This window comes from Thermobia domestica, chromosome 4 (assembly GCF_964235325.1).
Source record: "Thermobia domestica chromosome 4, izTheDome1.hap1.1, whole genome shotgun sequence".
NCBI lineage: Eukaryota > Metazoa > Arthropoda > Insecta > Zygentoma > Lepismatidae > Thermobia > Thermobia domestica.
In genome coordinates this window covers 301,911,429-301,932,926 of record NC_137457.1, presented here as the reverse complement: position 1 = coordinate 301,932,926, position 21,498 = coordinate 301,911,429, and the positions used below count along the sequence as shown (strand labels likewise).

General features: G+C 34.9%; 1 protein-coding gene across 3 annotated transcripts in view; it reads left to right on the top strand.

Moving 5' to 3' along the window:
• LOC145684254 (uncharacterized) overlaps positions 1-6,967 on the top strand; it is a 37,377-nt gene extending 30,410 nt beyond the window's left edge. For all 3 annotated transcript variants that reach the window (XM_081756378.1, XM_081756380.1, XM_081756379.1), the window contains exons 7-9: positions 117-226; positions 2,670-2,750; positions 5,260-6,967. In XM_081756378.1, the coding sequence (XP_081612504.1) occupies positions 117-226; positions 2,670-2,735 (176 nt within the window). In that variant the 3' untranslated portion in view covers positions 2,736-2,750; positions 5,260-6,967. The remainder of the gene's footprint in view (positions 1-116; positions 227-2,669; positions 2,751-5,259) is intronic.
• Positions 6,968-21,498: the final 14,531 nt, after the last annotated feature.

Sequence of the window (21,498 nt, the reverse complement as noted above, 5' to 3'; positions counted from 1 at the left end):
TAAACAATGTTGTCAGATTTTTTATTTTTTAAAAAAAAATCTTTCTTGTGACAATTATATTCAAGGATTATCTGTATATTTTACAATCGTTAATATTTGCTTTTTTTTCCCCCTAGGTATGAGTCTATACAACTCTCAGTCATCTGAAGTAACGTACTTATCATCATCAAGGTCTTTACCGAACATGGAGAAAGTCATCGCCATTGGAAGAGGGCGTGGACATTTGGTAAGATTCTTTTAGTTGTCTATATAATTTAGGATATTTACTTTGATACACTGGAAATTATCAGTCCTAACTTATCCTTTTAACTTGAGATCATCAATTGTCTCATGCTAGGGCAAAAAATATAAAACAGAAAGCGATCAAAATGAGAGAAGTCAAATATTTCCCTGTGTTTTGTGTAAAGATTTAAAAAAAAATGGGACGAGGATTTTATTCTCATATGAAACCAGATTTTTGGGGAGCTTTCTTATTGAAGTACCACTTTTGTTTTCCTGTAGTGGATTCTACAATTAAAAAAGTGAGTTTATAATATCCAATACTTATCAGTTCTATGTTCAGTTAGCGGCAGGCTCTCTTGGTTAGTTTTCAAATTAGCATTTCAGTTATTGCCAGCATGTGTGATATGCAACCACCATATTCGAAACGTCGTTTTGATTGCCTAACCATCTTATCAAGTATAGTGCGTTTACTCAACAGAAGTGCAGTTCAGCAAATTTCTTTCAAGTTCCAATGCTGATTTTTACAACAACATCCTTTCCTCCCTCCATCCGTCTTTTGACCGCATTTGCGGAGTTGCAATGTCTTTATACAGACTATGTCTGTTCTTTCTTTTCTGTACTATGGCTAATATAAAACAGATGTTAGATAATGTAAGAACAAGGCAACTGGTCTTGGGAACAAGGTATCGAGCACTAACTTAAAGGACAGCGTTTGGAACTATGACAACTAAGATTCTACGTGGAGTTGACAAACTACTGTCAGTTGTTTGAAATGAGGGTTCTGGTTGATCATTTAGTTATTGGGGATCTTTTTCCCAAAATCCCTCGGACGATGACTTACTTATGGCACGAGACATCACACGTAGAAGTTGGCATTCTTTATATATACGAACTGTACTTCAATTGAAGAAACGCACTATATCTGAAAGTTATACATCTCCAAATGTGTGTTTTACTGGTTGTCTAAATGCATTGTGGCAGGCAAGGAAAAAGTATCATAAACTAAGAAGAAACAAGTACAAAACTTTTTTTTTTTTTTTTTTTTTGTATAAAATCTTGCTTTACATCTCGTTCTTTGTCCGGAAAACAGTTTATCCTGAGCTTCAGAGAGTCCAGTTTACAAAATTAAAGCTAAAACATCTATTTTGGGTATGATGTTTAACATCATTATTTACAGAATTCCTTCTTTCTTTACTGTGAAATTATCAAAAATTTTTGAAATAAGGAATTTCGAGATATCTTTTTTTAAATACATTCTCGAATTTTAGCGTCCTCAATAAATATTTTATAATATAAAGTTTAGTTATAATATAAAGTTTTAGTTTATTAATAAATTTTAAAGTATAATTTTGATCCACGAAATCTACTACATTTCTAAAACAGTTATTCGTAATATTTTGAATGATAATCCAGTAGCTCTGTACTGGATATGTTGTGTTGTGTTGATATTCACCGATTTTCCTTTTTTTTTTTTTTTTGTCCTATCGAATAACCAATTTTTTTTTGATTCTTGATTTTTATTTTCAGAATTTTCTGTTCAAAATGCTATAATCAAATGTTTTTCCGTGTTGTAATAGTAAAACCACGGTGCAGCGTTCAGTTGTCTGTTTACTAAACGTAAAATATTTTTAAAAGCCCAAAATTTCCCAAAACTGCGAGTAAAAACTTTTTTTTGAAGTGGTAGTTTTTTTTTTCAATCCCTTGCATCTCTAGTTGTGCTTTGGCACCTATTACTAGTGACATTACATGTAATGTGAGAAATCCATCGAACCCAGTACTATTTTTGTTTCCTTTAACAATACTTTTTGATTCTCCTTCATAAAATATTTAATATAAATAAAATAAAGAGTTTGTTTGTCTGTCTGTATGCGGCCTGGGAAGCAGACGAGTGGACTGAGAGTTACCAAATTTAGGTCACGGATACCTTGGTCGTGACCCCAGACCAAAACTAAGTGTCTTTTTGAAATTTCGAATCAGGGGGTCTCAGCGGAGGCGTTTACAGGACATGTAAAAGTACTAGAAAATGACCGATATTAGTGTCGAATTCATGGTTTTCGCGGTCGCTGAGATCAATGGTGAAACTCCTTTCACATTAACTTCCTAATTTATTCAATTTGGCTGCGGGCCAGGGGATACGGAGACATGTAAAAATAATCCAAAATGACCGATATTAGTGTCAAATCCATGGTTTTCACAGTCGCTGAGATGAATGGTGATACTCCGACAGGCGTTGGCTTCCAAATACAGCCCCCATGCGAAGAATGGGTATTTCAGGTAGTTTATTTATAAAATGGGAAGTATGTCGTTAGAAGATTTCGTTTTTAGTTCTGAGTAATGTCTTCTCTTTTTAAGAGGAACTTAAAAGTAAGCATGTAGAAATCCTCTAATAGCCCATTTGATCACAAGGTCAGTGTTTATTAAATAATGTGAATCTGGATTTGTTTCAGCTCTCCGCGTTGTTAAAGAAGCCTGAGAATCAGTTAAAGGCACAGACTGTGATAAGTGAAAGCTGATAGAAGAAAGTAAAGGTAAATATGTAATTTAAACTATTTACTTGAGTACACAGTAGAGAAGAAAAACAAAGATATTTCGTAAGATCAATATCTCTATATAAGATTGTAGAAACGTAGGGCCAGACATCTCTTTCTAGTATTCTTTTCTTTTCTTCTTGCTGGTTCCGCGTAACGCTCTCGTCTTTGGTTTGATTCCCGGTGGACACACACGGTCGAAAAAGTGTGAAAGCTTTTTCAAGCTAGGCATCCTCAGTGAGGTTTTCCTCATTTATGCCAGGCAAATGCCGGGATGGTATCTCACATACAGGTCCCAACATGCTTCCTTCCTTCCCTTTTCTCGGACAGTGTGATCACCGAGGGACGTCATCACTCATACGTGATGGGCTAACATGGCCATAGATGCCGAAAGACCAGATATCTAATTCCTAATTCTTTTCTTTTTCCGAGGTAAAACAACACCGACAACGTTCGGGAGGTGATTCCTGACATCAAAAGAAGATAAAAAGTATAGACCAACCTGGGTGCACAAATGCTTCTTTTCGGAGTTATAGGCTGCCGAAAACATAAAAAATGAACTTTAAAGGTTCATAGCTCCAAAACTATGGGACCTAGCGTAGTCAAGACTTCATTTCGGAACTAATATGTGTTATCCAAAAATCCATTTTTCAGAATCCTAAGGTATTCACGCAACGATTTTTTATAGAGGGAGCTTGGATACGGGCATATAATTTGAAGTACTCACCAACTACCTCTATAAAAATTGTTGCGTGAATATCTTAGGATTCTGAAACTTGGATATTTGCATAGGACACATACTAGTTCCTAAGTGACGTTTTGACCCGACAACGGTAGGTCCTATAGTTTTGGAGCTATGGACCTTGAAAATTCTTTTTTTTTTTTTTTTTTTTTTTTTTTTCATATGAATATATGCCTGTGGACCGGCACGTTTTCTGTGTTTATACATTTAGTGCCTTTGAGCGTTAAATGTGCCAATACTGTTTACTTTTGTTGCTGCAAACTCATATTCATACCATAAGAACCATAGTTCTTTTGCCTCAGTCAAATGGTTGTCACATAAAAGTAAGGGAAGATTTTCTGCGAGATTTCTACAAGTATTGTCAAGTGATAGTGCGACAAGTTTTGTTTGAAAGTGTGAAATTTCAGTTTGTTGTAGAATTATAAGAAAATTGTAATGTTATTTATAAGCACTGGTACCTCTTAGTACCAGTCAGATTATCCAATATAAAAAGCACAATATAAATCCCGTTTGAAATCCCACAATATGACCAAATATACGAGGGGCAGTGAAGAAGTTCCCGGAATGCTGTTCTAGTTTTGGCATTTGTGATGCAATCATAATGAATCTTGTACAGTGCAGTCCTTAAGTTACCTAATTATGAAATTGACAAGTTGAACAGATTATAACAGACAATGTATGAGTAATGTAGCTGAACGGCGGGGGAGTGTGTCGTGATCAGTTGGCGCAATTTCTCAGATCAAGCAACGCGTAAACATCAAGTTCATGTGCAAATTGGGGAAAATCTGATTTAGAGAGTTTGATAGCCTTAAAAGCAGTTTACCACCATGTAATGTGTGACTCTATCCAAAGTTAAAAATGTGCCTTTTTCGTTTTGTCAGCGTAGAAGAGATCAAAGCCAATGCGACGGCTAAACTTCAAAAGATACCAAAAGAGACTTTCGTCACTGTTTCCACCAATCGCTGAAGCGGTGGAACAAGAGAGAGAGAGTGAGTGAGTGAGAGAGAGAGTGAGAATGGGAATGAGTAAGAGAGAGAGTGAGAATGAGTGAGAAAGACAGAGTGAGAGAGAGAGAATGAGTGAGTGAGAGAGAGTGAGAATGAGTGAGAAAGACAGAGTGAGAGAGAGAGAGAGTGAGAAAGAGAGAGTGAGTGTGAGAGAGAGAGAAGGAGTGAGAGAGAGAGAGTGAGTGAGTGAGTGAGTGAGAGAGAGAGAGAGAGTGAGTGTGTGAGTGAGAGAGAGAGAGTGAGTGAGTGAGAGAGAGTAAGTGAGTGAGAGAGAGTAAGTGAGTGAGAGAGAGAGTGTGTGTATGTGTTTTTGTTTGTTTGTGCTTGTTTTCCGAAGTTGCCAGTTTTGAAGGCGATGAAGTAAGTGTGTACTTATATTGTGGTAATAAAGAGCTACAACAGAATTCCTGAAACTTTTTGTTTGTCCCTCGTATAGCACAATCAAGAACAAATGCTATATGCGGACCATGAGCAAGCAAAACTTTTCGGGTTTGCGAAATAAATTAAATATGGTTTCCCCCCAAAAATATTTTTTGCCTGTGCCACCGACCTTATACTTTGATTGAATTTTAATATTATGTATAAACTAATTTGCTTTGCGATTAAACATCCTTAAAAAAGTTACACGTAAACAAAAAGCAGGATATGAAATCAAGTTCTGTAAAATTTATTATAAGAAAATTATTTCTTTTTTTGTTATAAGCGTGTATGTTTCCTTACGTTACTTGTAATTTATTAATATTATTTATTTTATTTGCAGCTCAATGGGTGCTGTTCTTCAAGAAAAGCATTTGCTTTGAGGGTTGAGCACCTTTGTTAAGTACACGCTATGTGCGAATATTGATAATTATTTGTTAAGCAAAGTTTCTGGTTCATACGAAGAGAATGCATATTAAATAATAATATTGTTTATATCTATACCAAAGTACTGTTCAGTTACGCTTAAAATTCCTGCCCACAACAATAATAATAAAATACATTATAAACTGTCGTAAAGGGTCACTCAGCATTCGAGCTGATAAACCTATATTTACTAAAGGTACTGTGCGTTCGTTTGTTGCCGAGTTCGAGTCTAGATGGGGGGAGGCTAGTCTTTATTAACCTAAGGGGATCTCGTGGTGGGTCCAGAAGGTAAAACGTGGAGGGGGGGGGGCACTCAGACTATGATAGGTATGAGTTTACCATAAGCTTCCAAAAATATATAAAATAGGTTAAATTATTTTTGTCACTCAAAAAATTGGGGGTCCTAGGCCCTTCGACCCCGGGCGAGATCCACCACTGAAAGGAATAAAGAAACTATTGTAAAGGAAGACTAAATAAGCAAACATGTCATACCAACATCGTCATAAGGGAAACCTAAAATCGATTTTTACGCATTAACTTCGAAAGAAAGAAAAAAAAAGGAGTAGAATTTTAACACATTGACTGCTATGTGTATGGAATTTCATACACACAGCTCTTTTGAACAGCACCACGTGTTTGGTTTTCCATGCACAAACAGTATATTTCATTTCTGTCGCGGTTGTTTTACAGGTGTATATGCAATTATATACACATGGCTTAGAAGTCAAAATTTAATAGTCCACGCCGCATGTATGCAAAAACCATACACAGAATGAAGCATACATCTATGTGCCTAAAATAAAGGTAAAAAACAAACTATTACTAGTTAGCTGTTGCTGATGGCACACAGGTAATGAAGGTAAATATATATAGTTGCAGTCAAGGTATTAAAAATATCATTCTTAGAAACTAATGAGTGTGTTTTATTTTTCTGCTTCCCTTGTATTAAACTGGAATTTTAGGATGTGATTTTGCCTGATTTCTTCTTCCAATCTTGCTCATTGCCCCTTGCTTTCTCAAAACGAATTTGCATTTTATATAATTTTTAATATTACTTAACCCTTTCAAAGACGGGCGTGGTATATATACGAATAGTGGTCCTTCCGTTGAGGATGAGTGGTATATAAACATCTGAATAGAGAAAACGTGTGGTTTATAAACTCATTCGTGGTTTTAATTTATTATTAAATAAGCCATTGAATACGCAATCATAGGTTTGGATGACTTATAGAATATTTATATATTTATTTATTTATTGTCTCTCAAGAAAGACTGATAGGCGTCCTTAAAGAATTAAACTGAAATTGATTAATTAATAGTAAAATTATGTAAAATAAGTAACAAATTTTCACAATGTAAGAAACATTTTAATAGAATTGAAGAGGATATCATTGAGATCTCAATTCATTTCAATGAAAACAGAAAAAAAAATCCCCGAGATAAAACAATGGGCTTAAAAGAATCGTACAGTGATTGAATACCGTTAAGATATTTGAGAGACAATTATACAAAGTAATATTAAATGGTTTTCGGGTAATGTCATTCGATACGGAAATTTGTACCTATGGAACATGTTTGTCAATTTTCTGTTGCAACTCTTAAAAAAAAAAAAAAAAAAAAGTTTTCATCTCTCCGTTTAATAATCTTGACGTCGTTTTAATGTTTGAAACTTAAGACTTATTTTTCTTTTTCCTAAAGGAAGTAGGTGGACTGTAAAACCAATAATTATGTAATAGTACAAATCCGGAAACTTAAAAGTTTCACTGTACTTGAAATTGTAAATTTGATTAAAAACCCCTAAATTTGAAAATGCTATATTAGTCCTGTTTAAAAAACGAAATACGGAACAGACCTTATAGTTATAATCAAATAAATTTGGCTGTGGGTATAGAAAAGAACAGAATGAGTAAAATTAATACTGGTATTTAAAATGGTCTTATAACGTCAAAGAGTCTATTATAGCCTTCATAAATGCTTTCCCCTTCCTTCCCCGTTGATAAACAGTCTGTATTAGGAATTTTCTAACTTCTCATTATAATAAGAGTTTCGCAGACTCTACCTAATGTACACTGAGAGGGCAAGGATTACTAAAAGTGTCGAGTTTTACGGAAAAAGAGTGTGCGTTATTCACAATTCATAATATTGTACTGCATATTACTCTAATGTGAAGTCAGGTTTAAAATAGGGTACAACCATAAACTTTTAGGCAAGCCTACCAAAATAGGATACAACCATAACTTTTAGGCAAACCTACCAAAATAGTGTACAATCATAACTTTTAGGCAAGCCTACCAAATTGGGTACAACCAATAAACTTTAGGCAAGCCTACCAAAATAGGATACAACCATAAACTTTTAGGCAAGCCTACAACGGCTAGCAATAATAGAAGAAATGTGAGTGGTGATAGCCGACAGCAGGTACCCTGACTTCCTACAGGTATGATAACGAGAATGGAATAGATTGAAATTTCTCCGAAAAAGAAGGAAAATCTATCACCAATGCGTTAGACAGTTCCAAGAATTAGTGTTAACAAAGGGAAAGGGACAAAATTACAAAAAGTAAATGTCGTATTGAATTCAGATTTTCGAAACAAAACAGGAAAATATGCGGACAGTCATACACATAAATATGTACTCTAATTACAATAATGTGGTAATTAAAATAATATTTTGTAAATATCTGCTTTTGGTATGCCGCTATTTACAAATCCGACAGGGTGGGTCAAATCATGTGACCCACACGACCGCCATTTTAGATTATCACTTGTTTTTTTTTTTTTTAAATTGGAAGGTAGGCATGCGGCACATGTTTTACGACTGATTTTGATCAGGAATGCAATGCTGCTGTTCTTTTGACATCTCAATAACCGTTGATGGAAATATTGGAATGTTTTAACTCTATTTTATCCATCGTGCTAAAATGTGTATATGCCACCACGCCTCTTCCACTCATCACTGCCAACAATATCTTGACGCACAATCTCTGGACGCACAGAAGCACGTGCATCCTCAATCCGCTGTACGAGATGTCGTAAATTCCGGATCTTGACGTTGTATACCATGCACTTAAGGTGGCCCCACAGGTAGCACGTTCAAGGGGAAATCTGGATTGGTTGCCAGGTGTGCTGTTCCCATTCTACAAACTGCACCCGACGGTCTGGATCGTCCTCTGGGAGATAGCAGCATTGCATTCTTGATTAAAAAAAAAGGGTCTAAAAACATATGCCGTATGCCTACCTTCCAATTTAAAAAAATAGTGATATTCAAAATGGCGGACTTCAAGATGGCGGTCGTGATGGTCACGTGTGCTTTTTAGGTTTCCCCCCACTCATCATCTATGGCGAATGTGGACCTCTCGTCCAACATACTTGTGTGTTACAGGACTGTCACCTGACTTTTGGCTCACCCTGTATAATGTTTACAATGTATAGGCGGTGTTAGAAATGATTACAGTCTAGCTATGAATAGACCAAAGCATTATTCCAAAGATAATATTCTGTTTAACCAGCAGAAATTATTTGGCGATTAATAAATAAATAAATATCGGGAGCCGAGTTTGCAAAACTCTACTGTATTAGGAAACCAGAGATTAAGAGTTCTAGTATTTTTTTTAATATCCTGCATCTTCTGTTCCGCTTCGGAATTCTTTTGTTCCAATCTTTATATATATATATATACTGAGAGAGAACATCATTCAAGGATGACATCACAAAAGTGAAGCAGCAACTATTTTCATTACGTTCTTTTTATTTCAAACAAATCAGTATACACCGTGACGTGTCGTTACCATCCATGGCCGTGGGAAGGTGGATAGGGACTGGTTTATTAAATATGGTCCACGAATAAGGATTTCTTTATTCACAATACATATTTAGTGGTAAATTTTAATCTCACTTGAGTTTCTGTATTTTCAATTTACGGAACGAACGTACCTTTAAACAAAGGGACCTCTGAATCAATCGACTCTCAAAATATGGCTTTTTTCTTCTCCATGAAGCGTCTTGGGTATTTCTATATACATACCTGGGCAGGATTTTTAAGCGTGGTTGTACAAATTGTAAAGTTGTAAGTAATTAATATTGTTGTGCTGTATTATTTTTTTAAAATGTTTGTTTTTGTAAGCTACATAACCTAATTTTTCATTTATATTTTGTAATTGATACAAATGTACTTGTTGCTATTTTTAAAGTTTGACTTAAGTTCATGACATACTAAAAATAATACAAAACTTACACCATTTTTCTTTTGCTTATTTTTTATAAGTAAAAAAAAATGAAACTTACCACAATCATAGATAATTGTATTCTATAACAGAAAATATGAACCTGAAGAATTTTCAGTGTTGCCATCCATAGAAATTACAGTGTTGCCAGAATAACAATTTCTCCAAAATCGGCAGCGACTAGAGGAACAAACTGCATTTGATTATGTATCGGGCCGCGGTGGCTCAATGGTAGAGTGTTCACCTCTGGTGCTTGGGGTCCCGGGTTCGATCCCAGTCCCTGCCAAGTGAACTTTGTGGTGGACAAACACCGTGTGCGTGGGTTTTCTCGGGGTTCTCCCGTTTCCTCTCACTTTCTTCATTCCACCATTTCATTCATTTCCCATAATCACTGTCTCCTTTAGCCTAACCGGCATAACCGTGGGACATAAAACTCAAAGATTTCATTTCATTTCATTTTTGATTATGTATCATGTAGTTTTGGTATCCCGTGAACTACTTTTTAAATAACATTATTATTTAATTTTAATAACTGTATGTTAAAACTATCTTGTTTATTACGAACTAAATACAACTATTATTTAAAAAGTTATTCACAGGATACCAAAATAACATGATATGCAATCAAATGCAGTTGAGTTTGTTCCCCTAGTCCCTGCCGTTAGTTAGATTTTGGTGAAAATGTTATTCTGACAAAACTGTAATTTCTGTGGATGACAACACTGAAAATACTTCAGGTTCATATTTTCTGTTGTAGAATAACATTGTATATGATTGAGTTAAGTTGCATTCCATTATCTCCTTTCACGTATGAAAAGCAAGCAAGTGAAAAATGGTAAATTTTGTATAATTTTTAGTATGTCAGGCTCTTAATTACTCAAAAACATTCCATGTGTTCATAACTGCCTCATTACATACTTATATATATATATATATATATATATATATATATATATATATATATATATATATATATATATATATATATATATTATATATATATGTGTGTGTGTGTGTGTGTGTTTGTATGTATGATACGTGCTTGCTTTATTCAAAGAAAAACTCTTTATCATTTTGAGTAATAAGCAACTTTATTGCATAAAATTGTATAAATTCTTAAGACTATTAGATATGATTTTCCGTCATATTTGAAATCTAATCTAATATTGGAGATCAATTTCTAGTACACGTTATCCCGCAGTTCGATTCTCTGTTGGAGTTTGTATGTCTCAAATTCGTTGATCTCACTACATTGAGACTTGAAATTATAGGATGGAATACGAAAAGTCTTCATATTATTGAGTGTTGGGTTACTATATTTTCATACAACGTATTTTGCTTCATGCATCGTTCACTGGAGGGCAACATATAACAATATGGTTCATAGATATAATTTTTGGTTGTGATTTGTGCAATGTGTCGAAAAATTGAAAATTTTGGCACGTTCGAATGCACGGAGTCTACCTAAATGGTTGTGAAACGTTTTTGAGTGTCAACTACACTCTTTGTTTTCCCGAAAAACAACGTTTAAAAGAACCTTCTCCAGTGTCAATCTCCCGTTGTCTGCCATGTTGCCGGGAGATGGTTAATCCTTGTGTGCTGTCATCTTTTGAACGTACTGTGAAAATATAGTAATCCAACACTTAATAGTACCAAAAATATACGACACTTAAAATGGATGACATCTCGTGCCTCTTCAGTGTTTTCCTGTTAACAAAAGTGGAAAAATGAAACGTATACATTGTATACCTCTGTGAAAATTTATACGAGGGACGTTTAATTTTGTCCTGGATTTTAGTTTTTATTTATTGCGCTGCAGATTTCACGTAAGTTATTTTTTTTTCTATGAAAGTCTCTGTCGTTATCAGTATAGCTTCAGAAGTTTCCGGATCTGTTTCGTAGAAGTTCGTAATGTGAACCATCTTGAAGATTTAGCGTTCCATCTTATAAGGGAGGCTAACTTAAATTCAGAGGATCGGACGTTACTCCAGAAAAGGAAAATAATGGTGTCGTTCCATGCGAACTTCTTTCCTATCGTCTGCCATTAAAAAGTCCTTCAGATTCCGAACAGATGGTAATCAGATGGAGACAGGTCGCAGATCAAACTACGCTTTTTAAGTTAAGAGTCTTCATCCCGTCGAAATTAAATACCGCTAATTTTACAGCAATTATGTGATATCTTCAAATAGATAAAAGATAATTGAAATATGGAACAAGAGCGCCCTAGACAATATTATTTTGCGTGAGGTACCGTTATCACAAGTCACCTAGTGGCTTTCTGTTTTCAGCTGTTTAGAAACGCGAAAATTAATGCCGATTTTCAAAATGGCTCGAAATCGAAAGCAGATAAGTGAGTCGTGATAACGGTTTCTCATGTAAAATAATATTGTCTAGGGCGCTCTTGTTCCACATTTCGATTATCTTTTTATCTATTTGAAGATATCACATAATTACTGTAAAATTAGCGGTATTTTAATTTCACCGGTATGAAGACTCTTAAAGGATCTCTGCTCAGCTCAGGCCTACTGTTTTGAATTTTAGTTAGTGGCTTACAGACAATAACATAAGCATAAACATATATCGAGTGAGACAGATAATATCACCAGTCTTACTAAATGCACTAATAGTTATTTTCGACAACTTTCGTTAAGTTTATAAATTTGGAAATTTCTGATCTACATGGTGCTATAAAAATGTCACAATATTTTGGGGAACAGATTCCTTACATCAAAATAAGAAAAAAAGTTTATATGGATCTGTGCTCAAAAGTGGATAGTTTTCCAGTTATAGGGTGCACGAAAAATAGAAACAAATGAACTTCAAGAAGTTCATAGCTCCACTACTATGGGACCTATCGTAGTTGGGTCAAGACATCACTGAGGAACTGGTATGTGAACTGTCCAAATATCCATGTTTAAGAATGCTCCATTACCTGCACAGCAATTTCGATAGTTCCTCAATGATGTCTTGACCTGACTACAATAGGTCCTATAGTAGTGGAACTATGGACCTTTAAAGTTTTTACATTTTCGGCACCCTATAACTACGGAACTATGCACTTCTGACCACAGGTCCATATTAACTTTTTTTCTTATTTTGATGTGACGAGTCTATTTCCAAAATATTGTGACAAACTTTTGTAACACCCTGTTTTAAGAAAAGGTTTGGAAACGGTTATTAATTCATTTAATAGAACTTTGCAGATATTACTCGGCCCTTTTCCCACATTTTTTATATTAGTTATTGCGTTCAAATTATTCAATATATTAAACAAACGAGGGTAAATGTACCGAAGAATCTGAAATTTTTACTTCGCTTCTGCAATACACAAGTTATTATGGCAGCGGAAAAGAAAGCATATTGTTCCTATTAGCATGAGGTTCCTACGCTGCCAAACACACTAATAATAAGCATTTATTTAACGTAGTAGCAGTAGAAACAAAATTCCAGGTCAAATTTGAGTCCACCATCTTGTAATATACACGTGTACTAGCTCATAACAAGTAGTTAATGGATAACCGAGACAGATAAATATTATTTGTAAAGAAAAATCAAGAGTCTGTTTTATTTGTTATGGTCAATTATAAGAAACTATTTAATTTCTTGTGTATTGTGTTAGTTACTGGAGGTACTAACTTAGATTGGTTTTATTAAAATTCGTTTATATATTACATTGTATCTATATCAGTTTCCATTTTGATGTTCTATAAAATTAATGTATTAACAAGTATATAGTTAAGTTTCATGCTACAATGTGGACATTAAGAGTCTTCACTATAGCGAAATTCAACTACCGCTAAGTTTAGAGTTTTTCTGTAATATCTTCAAAACAAATACAAATATTCGAAAAGCAGAAACATAGTGAACTAGACAATACGATTTTGCGTGTGATACCTTCACCACAATTCACTTTTGGTATGCCGGTATTTACAAAATCCGAAAAAAAAAAAAAATACTAAAACTAGCTACAGTTGCAAATCGTAAGAAGATAGATGAGTTGTGATAACGGTATCACATGTAAAATTGTATTGTCTAGTTCACTATGTTTCTGCTTTTCGAATATTTATATTTGTTTTGAAGATATTACAAAAAAACTCTAAAATTAGCGGTAGTTTAATTTCGCGGTAGTGAAGACCCTTAAATAAGATCTCTTTAGTTTAAGTTTGCTATTGATGTACAGTCAGCGACAATAGTTCTTTACGTTTGATGACATTACTTTCGTAAATACCTTCAGAATGGAAGGAAATTCGAGTATAGTTTTCGGTAAATTAAAAACAATGTAAATTTCTGTACGTTCCACCGTTATTACTAAAATAAATTTTACCGAACGGAAAGGACCTTTGTCTCTGACTGTACTAAATCCTGCTGTGCCCTGCTTTCTTGTTGTACACTTCACTTTAACCCAGAAGTGAAATTATAACAATGGTAAACTTACATTTTAGTACAAAGTTTGTTGAGAAATCGCTAAAAAATGGTAGGTATATGTGCACTTTTTAAATACAACTGTACATAAAAGTACAACAAAGAATTGAAAGTTAAAACCTTTTGTTTCAAAGAACGTTTTTTTTTTTTTTTTCATTCATTCATTTCTGACTATTTTATGGAACAAGCTATTTTGTAAAAGAAGCTAAGTGACTGTATGAATAAGAAATTTGTATTTGAAAAAAATTAACTTTTGTTGCTAATATATAATGGTTCTTTCGAAAAAAATCAACGCATTTTTCTTTTCTAAGTTTATTAATTGTATTTTTTCTTCATTTTTTCTTGAATTTAATTAACCTCCTTTTCTGTCATGTACGAGCTGTGATAAAAAATACGGTCTTTCAAAATACTGTCCTTGGCTAGTAATGCACTAATCTCACGTTGAATCCATGACTAGAAGCATTTTTCTAGAAGGCTTCTTTTGGAAGGGTGTGCAGCTGTTCTGTCGTAGCCCTCTCAATCTCAGGAATGGTGTCAAAACGTTTTGCGTTAAGCACGGTTTTAATTTTTGGGAAGAGTCAGAAGTCGCATGGTGCTATATCTGGAGAGCACAGTGAATGTGGACAGACAGGAATATTTTTTCAGACTAAAACTCGCGGATCAGAAGCAAGGTGTGTGTGACACGGCGCATTTTTTTGGTTAAGAAGGAAGTTAAAATGCTTTCCACAGATCCAAACAAGAAGTTTAATTCTTTGAAAACCCCTCGAATAGTCATTCGCCTGTTTGAACAAATCATTTGTGCCAGTTTTTGCACGTTTTCATCTGTTTTAGACGTCTCGATCGTTGCCCGTTTTCAACAGACTCCTCACCGCTTCTGAATCGCTCATATCACTTGGAAACAGTCTTCAATGCCACTACTACATCGCCATACGGTAATTTTGACATTTTTTAAGCTTCTTTGGCACTTTTTTTCTTTTGAGCTAAAACAAAACTTAATGTTGGCCTGCGAAAGATACTCTTTAACACGTTCTCACTCTTCTGCCTCTGGAAGCCAACTAACTTGTTGTAGTTCATTCAAACTCAACACTGACGGTACCAAAAGTTTAGGATACCGGGCTTATTAGTTGAAATGGATACACCGATAGATGGCACTATGCAACTATATTCACTGTACTTTTTGATCACACCGTGTATCTTGAAGCAGCAACCTAATATTAGCACATCGTTGACTTCGCATGATTATTCGTATATATATATATATATATATATATATATATATATATATATATATATATATATATATAATTTCCATCTAACTGTGGGTCGATTTAAAATTAAAATAAATAAAAGTGATATCGAATGTTACAATGCATTGTACTGTCTTGTTTAATAAAACTTTCACAGAATTGTGAAATCCCCTTAATATTAAAAGCTTACTCTTGGCTTGTTTTGTACTAAGGAGGGGGATGGGACGAATGACAATAAACTGTATCCTAGTTTTTTTGAGAGTATTTTTTTAAACCTGACTGTACAATTTTCTCCGTCCCAAAGAAGGAAAAGAAGAAATGTTTATGATGTATTTGTTTCTAGCAGTGATGCACGCAAAAACTCGGAACCATTTTATAAGTCAAGTACAAAAATCTAACGTGTACAGTCAGCGACAAAAGTTCTTTGCGTTTGGTAAAATTTATTTTTGGAAATAACGGTAGTATGGCTGAAACGTAGAGAAAAGTACATTCCTTTTAAATTTACTGAAAACTGTTCTCAAATTGTCCTTCCATTTTGAAGTTATTTACGAAACTATTTTCATCAAATGGAAATAATCTCTGTCGCTGGCTGTACAAGTCGCCATGGTACTATGTCGGTTATTTGTTTTTCAGAACCAAAGTCATAATATAATTTAGCTCCGTAATTTTTAATATACACAGTGATTCTCAAGTGAGGACACACATTTTATGGGGTTATTCTGTGGATTTGTGCTATGTAATTATTTTACGATCCTGTTTACGCTACGGTTTTAACATCAAGAAGCATATTTAAGAGTACTTGGAACAGAGATATCAGTTCTAGTCAACTGCGCCGATTTCTCTATAACTTTGGGGGGGGGGGGTTCATAAAAAATACAACGTATAACAATAAAAATACATGGAGGCCCACATGAGATTTGCCTTTCCCTCCAGGATCGGCGCCCTTGGTTCTAATGTAGGAATGGAATATGAACTTTTCAACTTAAGTTTTACAGAGTAACATTGTAGAAGAATGGACTCTTTTGAGCCATGTAAGTTGTTTTCCGTATAAATTGGAAGCATTCATTTATATTTTCTTGAATTGTCAGTTATGATTTTTTTTCTTTTAATTTTGTATTCTTGTAACATAATCAAAAACCTGTCGATCTGTTTTGTATAGTTTTCAATTCAATCTTAAAATTTTCAAGAAAGTTATTATGTGAAACTTGTTAATGCGTAACAATAGATTCTGTAATTTTATGAAAAATAGTTAACGGTATTTATTTATTTTATAAGTAGGTTGGTTAAGAGTAATATTCTATAATTATAATAAGATAAGAGTAATATTCTAATATTCTATATTTAGTTGTTTGCGAGGAAGAATACCAGCTATTATATGTTCTTTGGGGATTTAGATTATACTTCTGTAATGATAGTTGAATGTTTTTCATTTTTCAAATGTAGTTAACTTCTTGAACTCCCTCTTTGGAAAGCATTGTATTTGCTTTTCATTTAAAGAGGCCTATAAAATGATCTACTGTGTAAAGAAAGTACAAAGGTTTTTAATTTTGTATTATGAAATAAAATAAACCTGTTATTATGTTTATATTCAAGTGATAGTATCTTTGTAATAGTAATTTGATTCGCATCTAATAGGATGACAAGTGGTTCAGTGATAGTAGGACTATCACACTGACTCGGAATATCATATGTGCGGTTCCAAGTCATGAGAGTTCATAATAGATAATATGGCAAGTGTAAGGAAGTTCGATTCAACATGTATTTGCGGGGGGTGGGAGCTCAGTGGTAGAGCGTTCACCTCTGGTGTTTGGGGTCCCGGTTTCGATCCCAGCTCCCGCCAAGTGAACTTTGCAGTGCACAAACACCGTGTGTGTGGGTTTCTTCGGGGTTTTCCGTTTCCTCCCACGATTTCATTCATTACTCATCATCACCGTCTCCTTTAGCCTAACCGGTATAACCGTGGGACATAAAACTCTAAGAGATTTCATTTCAACATGTATTTGTGTGTGTGTCTCTCTCTATCCACCTGTCACTTAGTATTCCTCGTACAATTAATGCGATTGTAAAGGAACTTGATAAGTATTTTCTGTCAGGTTTAGAAGTTAAGCTTATTGCCTGGTGTTGAAATCCGTCAAGAATGAGACGAAACGGTGTGACCCATATGAAATCCACCCCAAAATCAAAGTAGCTTCTATCAAGAGTTGAGTCAAACAAACACTCGTTTCCACTTTCAGTCATAATGAATGAAATCTTCCAGTTTTTACGTCCCATGCTTATGCGTGTAGACTGAAGAAGGCGGTAATGATGAGAATGAATGAAATTATAGAATGAAGAAAGTAACCCTGATTAATCCACGCTCACAATGTTTATCCATCACAAATTCTATTTTTCCCAGCTGGGATCGAACCAGGGGCCCCACTTAGCAGAGGTGAACACTCTACCGCTGAGCTACCGCAGCCCACCCAATTTCAATCATGTTGCTTCGTATTGTATCAGTGTTATTTGCTTAAAGTGTTTCTTGTAAGGGGTTAAATTTAATGAACTTAATTAAGAACAGTTTGAAGTCATCAATGGGGCCAGACAGACTTAAAAATCCAGCCCTAAACATTTCACGTAGGATCCAGTGAAGTAAAGCCATAAATTTTTGACCTATCTTTTTTTACTATTAGGCTCACACCTTTCGTACTCTAGATATTTTTCTACCCGGGCATACTAAACATTAATTTGCATAAAGTATCTGTTGAAGCTTTCCTGGCGACGTATTGTAACAGGTCTCGGGCTAGCAGCCAGGTAAATACTGTTATATCTTGCGACGTTTCGAGGGCGGACATAGTTCTCATCTTCAGGCGAATATGATGGGGCAATAGAATGTGTGGAATATAATATAGTATATTATACTTCATGTATTGTGATTGGACTCTTCTGATTGGTGCTTGAAATGGCGGGATATGATTGATGTCCATGTTTGACTCAGTTGGAATCCTGTGTTTCTGTTAAGATTTGTTTTTCTTGTCTGATTTCAACAGCTTCTTTTATCCTCCTGTCCCAAACTCTTGAGCATTTTGCTATTATTTTGGTATTTGTGAATAAAATCTTATGTTTCTGTTTGATGCCATGTTCAGCCAGCCCGAATTTCTCTGGTTGGGTTAGTCTGATGTAACTGTGTGTTCAATATATGACTTACAACATTCACATGGAATGTGTTAAACTCCAGGAGTTTGGAGGCAGAGATCGTCTTTGGTTGGTCGTAGTAAGTTTTTTATTTTTATTTATTTTTGCTGGAGGTTTTTGTATTGTCCTGATGTTGTACCTGGCGAATAGTCTGCTGAACTTTCCAAAAGTGTTCCCGGTGAATGGGAGACAGATTGTGTTCTTCCGTTCGTCATTCATAGTTTCTTCTGTACTTTTGTTCTTGTTGTCAGTGTCCGTTCTGGTCCAATTTATTTGCATGTTGTCCTTCTAGTATTGATGCATTTAACAATTTTGCTCAAATGCAACATAAACACACAGTGTCGGTTCAACGTACATTATATTCTAACATAGTTCATAAAGCTCATTTTTGCTTTGTGTCTGTAAGTTAATCATCTCGAAGTTGAGGGAACAGTGGTTTCGGTCTATCAATCTTTCAATCTACTAACAAATACGCCTACGCTTCCCCGAACGTAGCTATTTCAATAACTATTCAATTTCTATTATAGCCAATCCAGTCTCTCTCTTTCTTCTTTCCATTTTAATCTCTATTTATCTGTTTATTAATAAACAGAGATTGATAAGAAACAAGAGAAATATGGAATTGGATATAATATGCGAAATTGAGTATCTATAAAGATAGCTACGTTCGGGCAAGCACAATACAGGGCTCATATAGATTCATTTATTTTCAAAAGTATAACACATACAAACGAGAGATATATGAAAATAACCGCAAACTTACAAAGTTTGTATTGTGTATTCCTGGTGGTAGCACGAGTTTAGTATCGTCCAAAATGGAGGTAAAGCAAGAAAAAGAAGAAAAAGAGTTTTTGTGTGTTAGGATATGCGAGATGTTCGTCTGTTATAGTAATGCAATGCACTTTCAGAAGAGAACACGAAAAAGAATCGCCATGTAAAACAAAGCATTTTGCGATGGTATCGCTAAATCAAGGACACTGGTTGCTTGTGTAAAGGTAACAGCACCGGTTAACCAAAAGTCCCAGACGAAAGTTGGAGAAAGTAAGAGCTAGTTTAGTCCACGAAAATCAACAGCCCGTCTGGACATGTGGCCAAAGGGACACGAAACTTGATGAGTTTGCGATTATTTTCATAACCTAACCTAACCTATATAATCAGTGGTGCTATTCAGCCGGTTCGCTAGAACCGATTGGTAAAATATTTTGAGTTCTTAGAACCGTTTGTTATAGCCAGACAGTAATTTTACCCAGTTATAGTAAACTTTAGTTTAACTATCTTTGTTTTTAGGAATTCTTACAGTTACAGAGTTAAACATATGGGGCCGTATGCAGAGTCATTTTGACACGTGATTAGTGCCATACTAAAAAGTTCGACTAACATAAGGTTCCTGTAGTAGTCAGGCGTTTAGTATGACGCTAAACATTCTTCAAAACGACTCTGCATAAGGCGGATGATCTCTCAGAACAAGGTACAAACGTTTATTTCTTAATCTCAAATGCTCAGATATCAAGAGTGAGAACTGAGATCACATGAGTGTAGTGTTGAGGGTTATCAACGAACTTAAAAGATAAGTTACTGAATTCTCTGTGTCTGTCCGTCCGTCCGTCTGTCTGTAATTTGCGATTTTTTCAATTTTGAACCCTGCATTTGATATTGATAGAGCATCAAAAACTATCAGAGAAACTGATTAAATTTTTCGCGTCACTCATACCGTTCCCGAGATATTGGCCAAAAAATGGCCAATTTCTAGATAATTAAGGAGCCATAGCTCGAAAACCATAAGTTGTAGAGAGATCATATTGATCAATACCTAAGAGGATGGTAAATATTTTGGTACCAAATAGTGGCCATCAATTAATATCGGTACAAAAGTGTTTAACATTCTATTAGGGATTGATTAACATCAATATCATCTCTCTATGACTTACCGTTCCCGTGATATTGGCCAAAAGATAGTTCCGATTTCGGAAGATTTAAGGAGCCAAATCTCGGGAACCGTAAGTCACACAGAGATCATATTGGTTTTGATCAATACCTAAGAGGATGGTGAACATTTTGGTACCAAATAGTAACCGATGGCCACTGATTAACTGTCTACTGGCCAACGTTCCCCAGATATTGGCCAAAAAAAGTTCAAATTTCTAGATATTTAAGCAGCCATATCTCAAGAACTGATGATATTTTGCTATTTTTGCGATAAAGAGAAGAAGGTGCGGATAAAAATATTTACATCTAGGAACAATGACAGTTATCCTTCCCGCTGCATTTCTCCATTGCTTTTTAAGTTCGTTCTGGCAATGCTCTCGGAGCATTCTCAACTGATTTATATTTGAAACACATACATACCATTATCAGATATTGTCGATCCATTGCAGGATTAAGGTCTCTCTAATACTTTTTGACAATCATCTATCTTGGATAATTCGTTTCCAAGATATTCGCACTACTACCTAAATTCATCACACCAGCACCACTTTGTATTAGGATGCTGGGTAGGTCCCTACTTGTGGTATCCAGTGAAAAATTTGCTTCTGTCTACCTTGTATGGTTTGTTTCCTTAGAGCTATGTCTATCTATTTATTTACCTATATATAACCGGTTGTTAAAAAATTAGAATAACAACACTGTATATAATCATGTTTGTATGTGTAATACTTTTGGAAACGAACGACTCATTTATAGTAGCCCTGTATAATTACTATAGATAAAAAAAAAAAAAAAAAAAAAAAAAAATCAAATTATTTTGTATGCTCAAAATGTGAGAAAAGCTTGTGTTCCATTTGTATTACGTAGTAGTCATGTTTCGAACTGAGCATTTGTCACAAAAAGTATGTATCATTGTAATTTACTTAAACAAACAAACAAACAAAAAAAATCAGAGCCAGATCCGGGTTATACGATGAGTGGTCAAGTATGTCTTAGTGGAACGAAAGCAAAAGATCCGTTGTCACAAGGGCTGTATGTAGACGGACATCGAGCGATTTTCATGTCTTGGATCTCAAGAACTTTTTGTCTGGTGAGCATATTCATAGTAATAAACATCTCCAAATGGCTGTCACACGCTGGTTCCATTTCCAGGCGGCTCGACATCGGA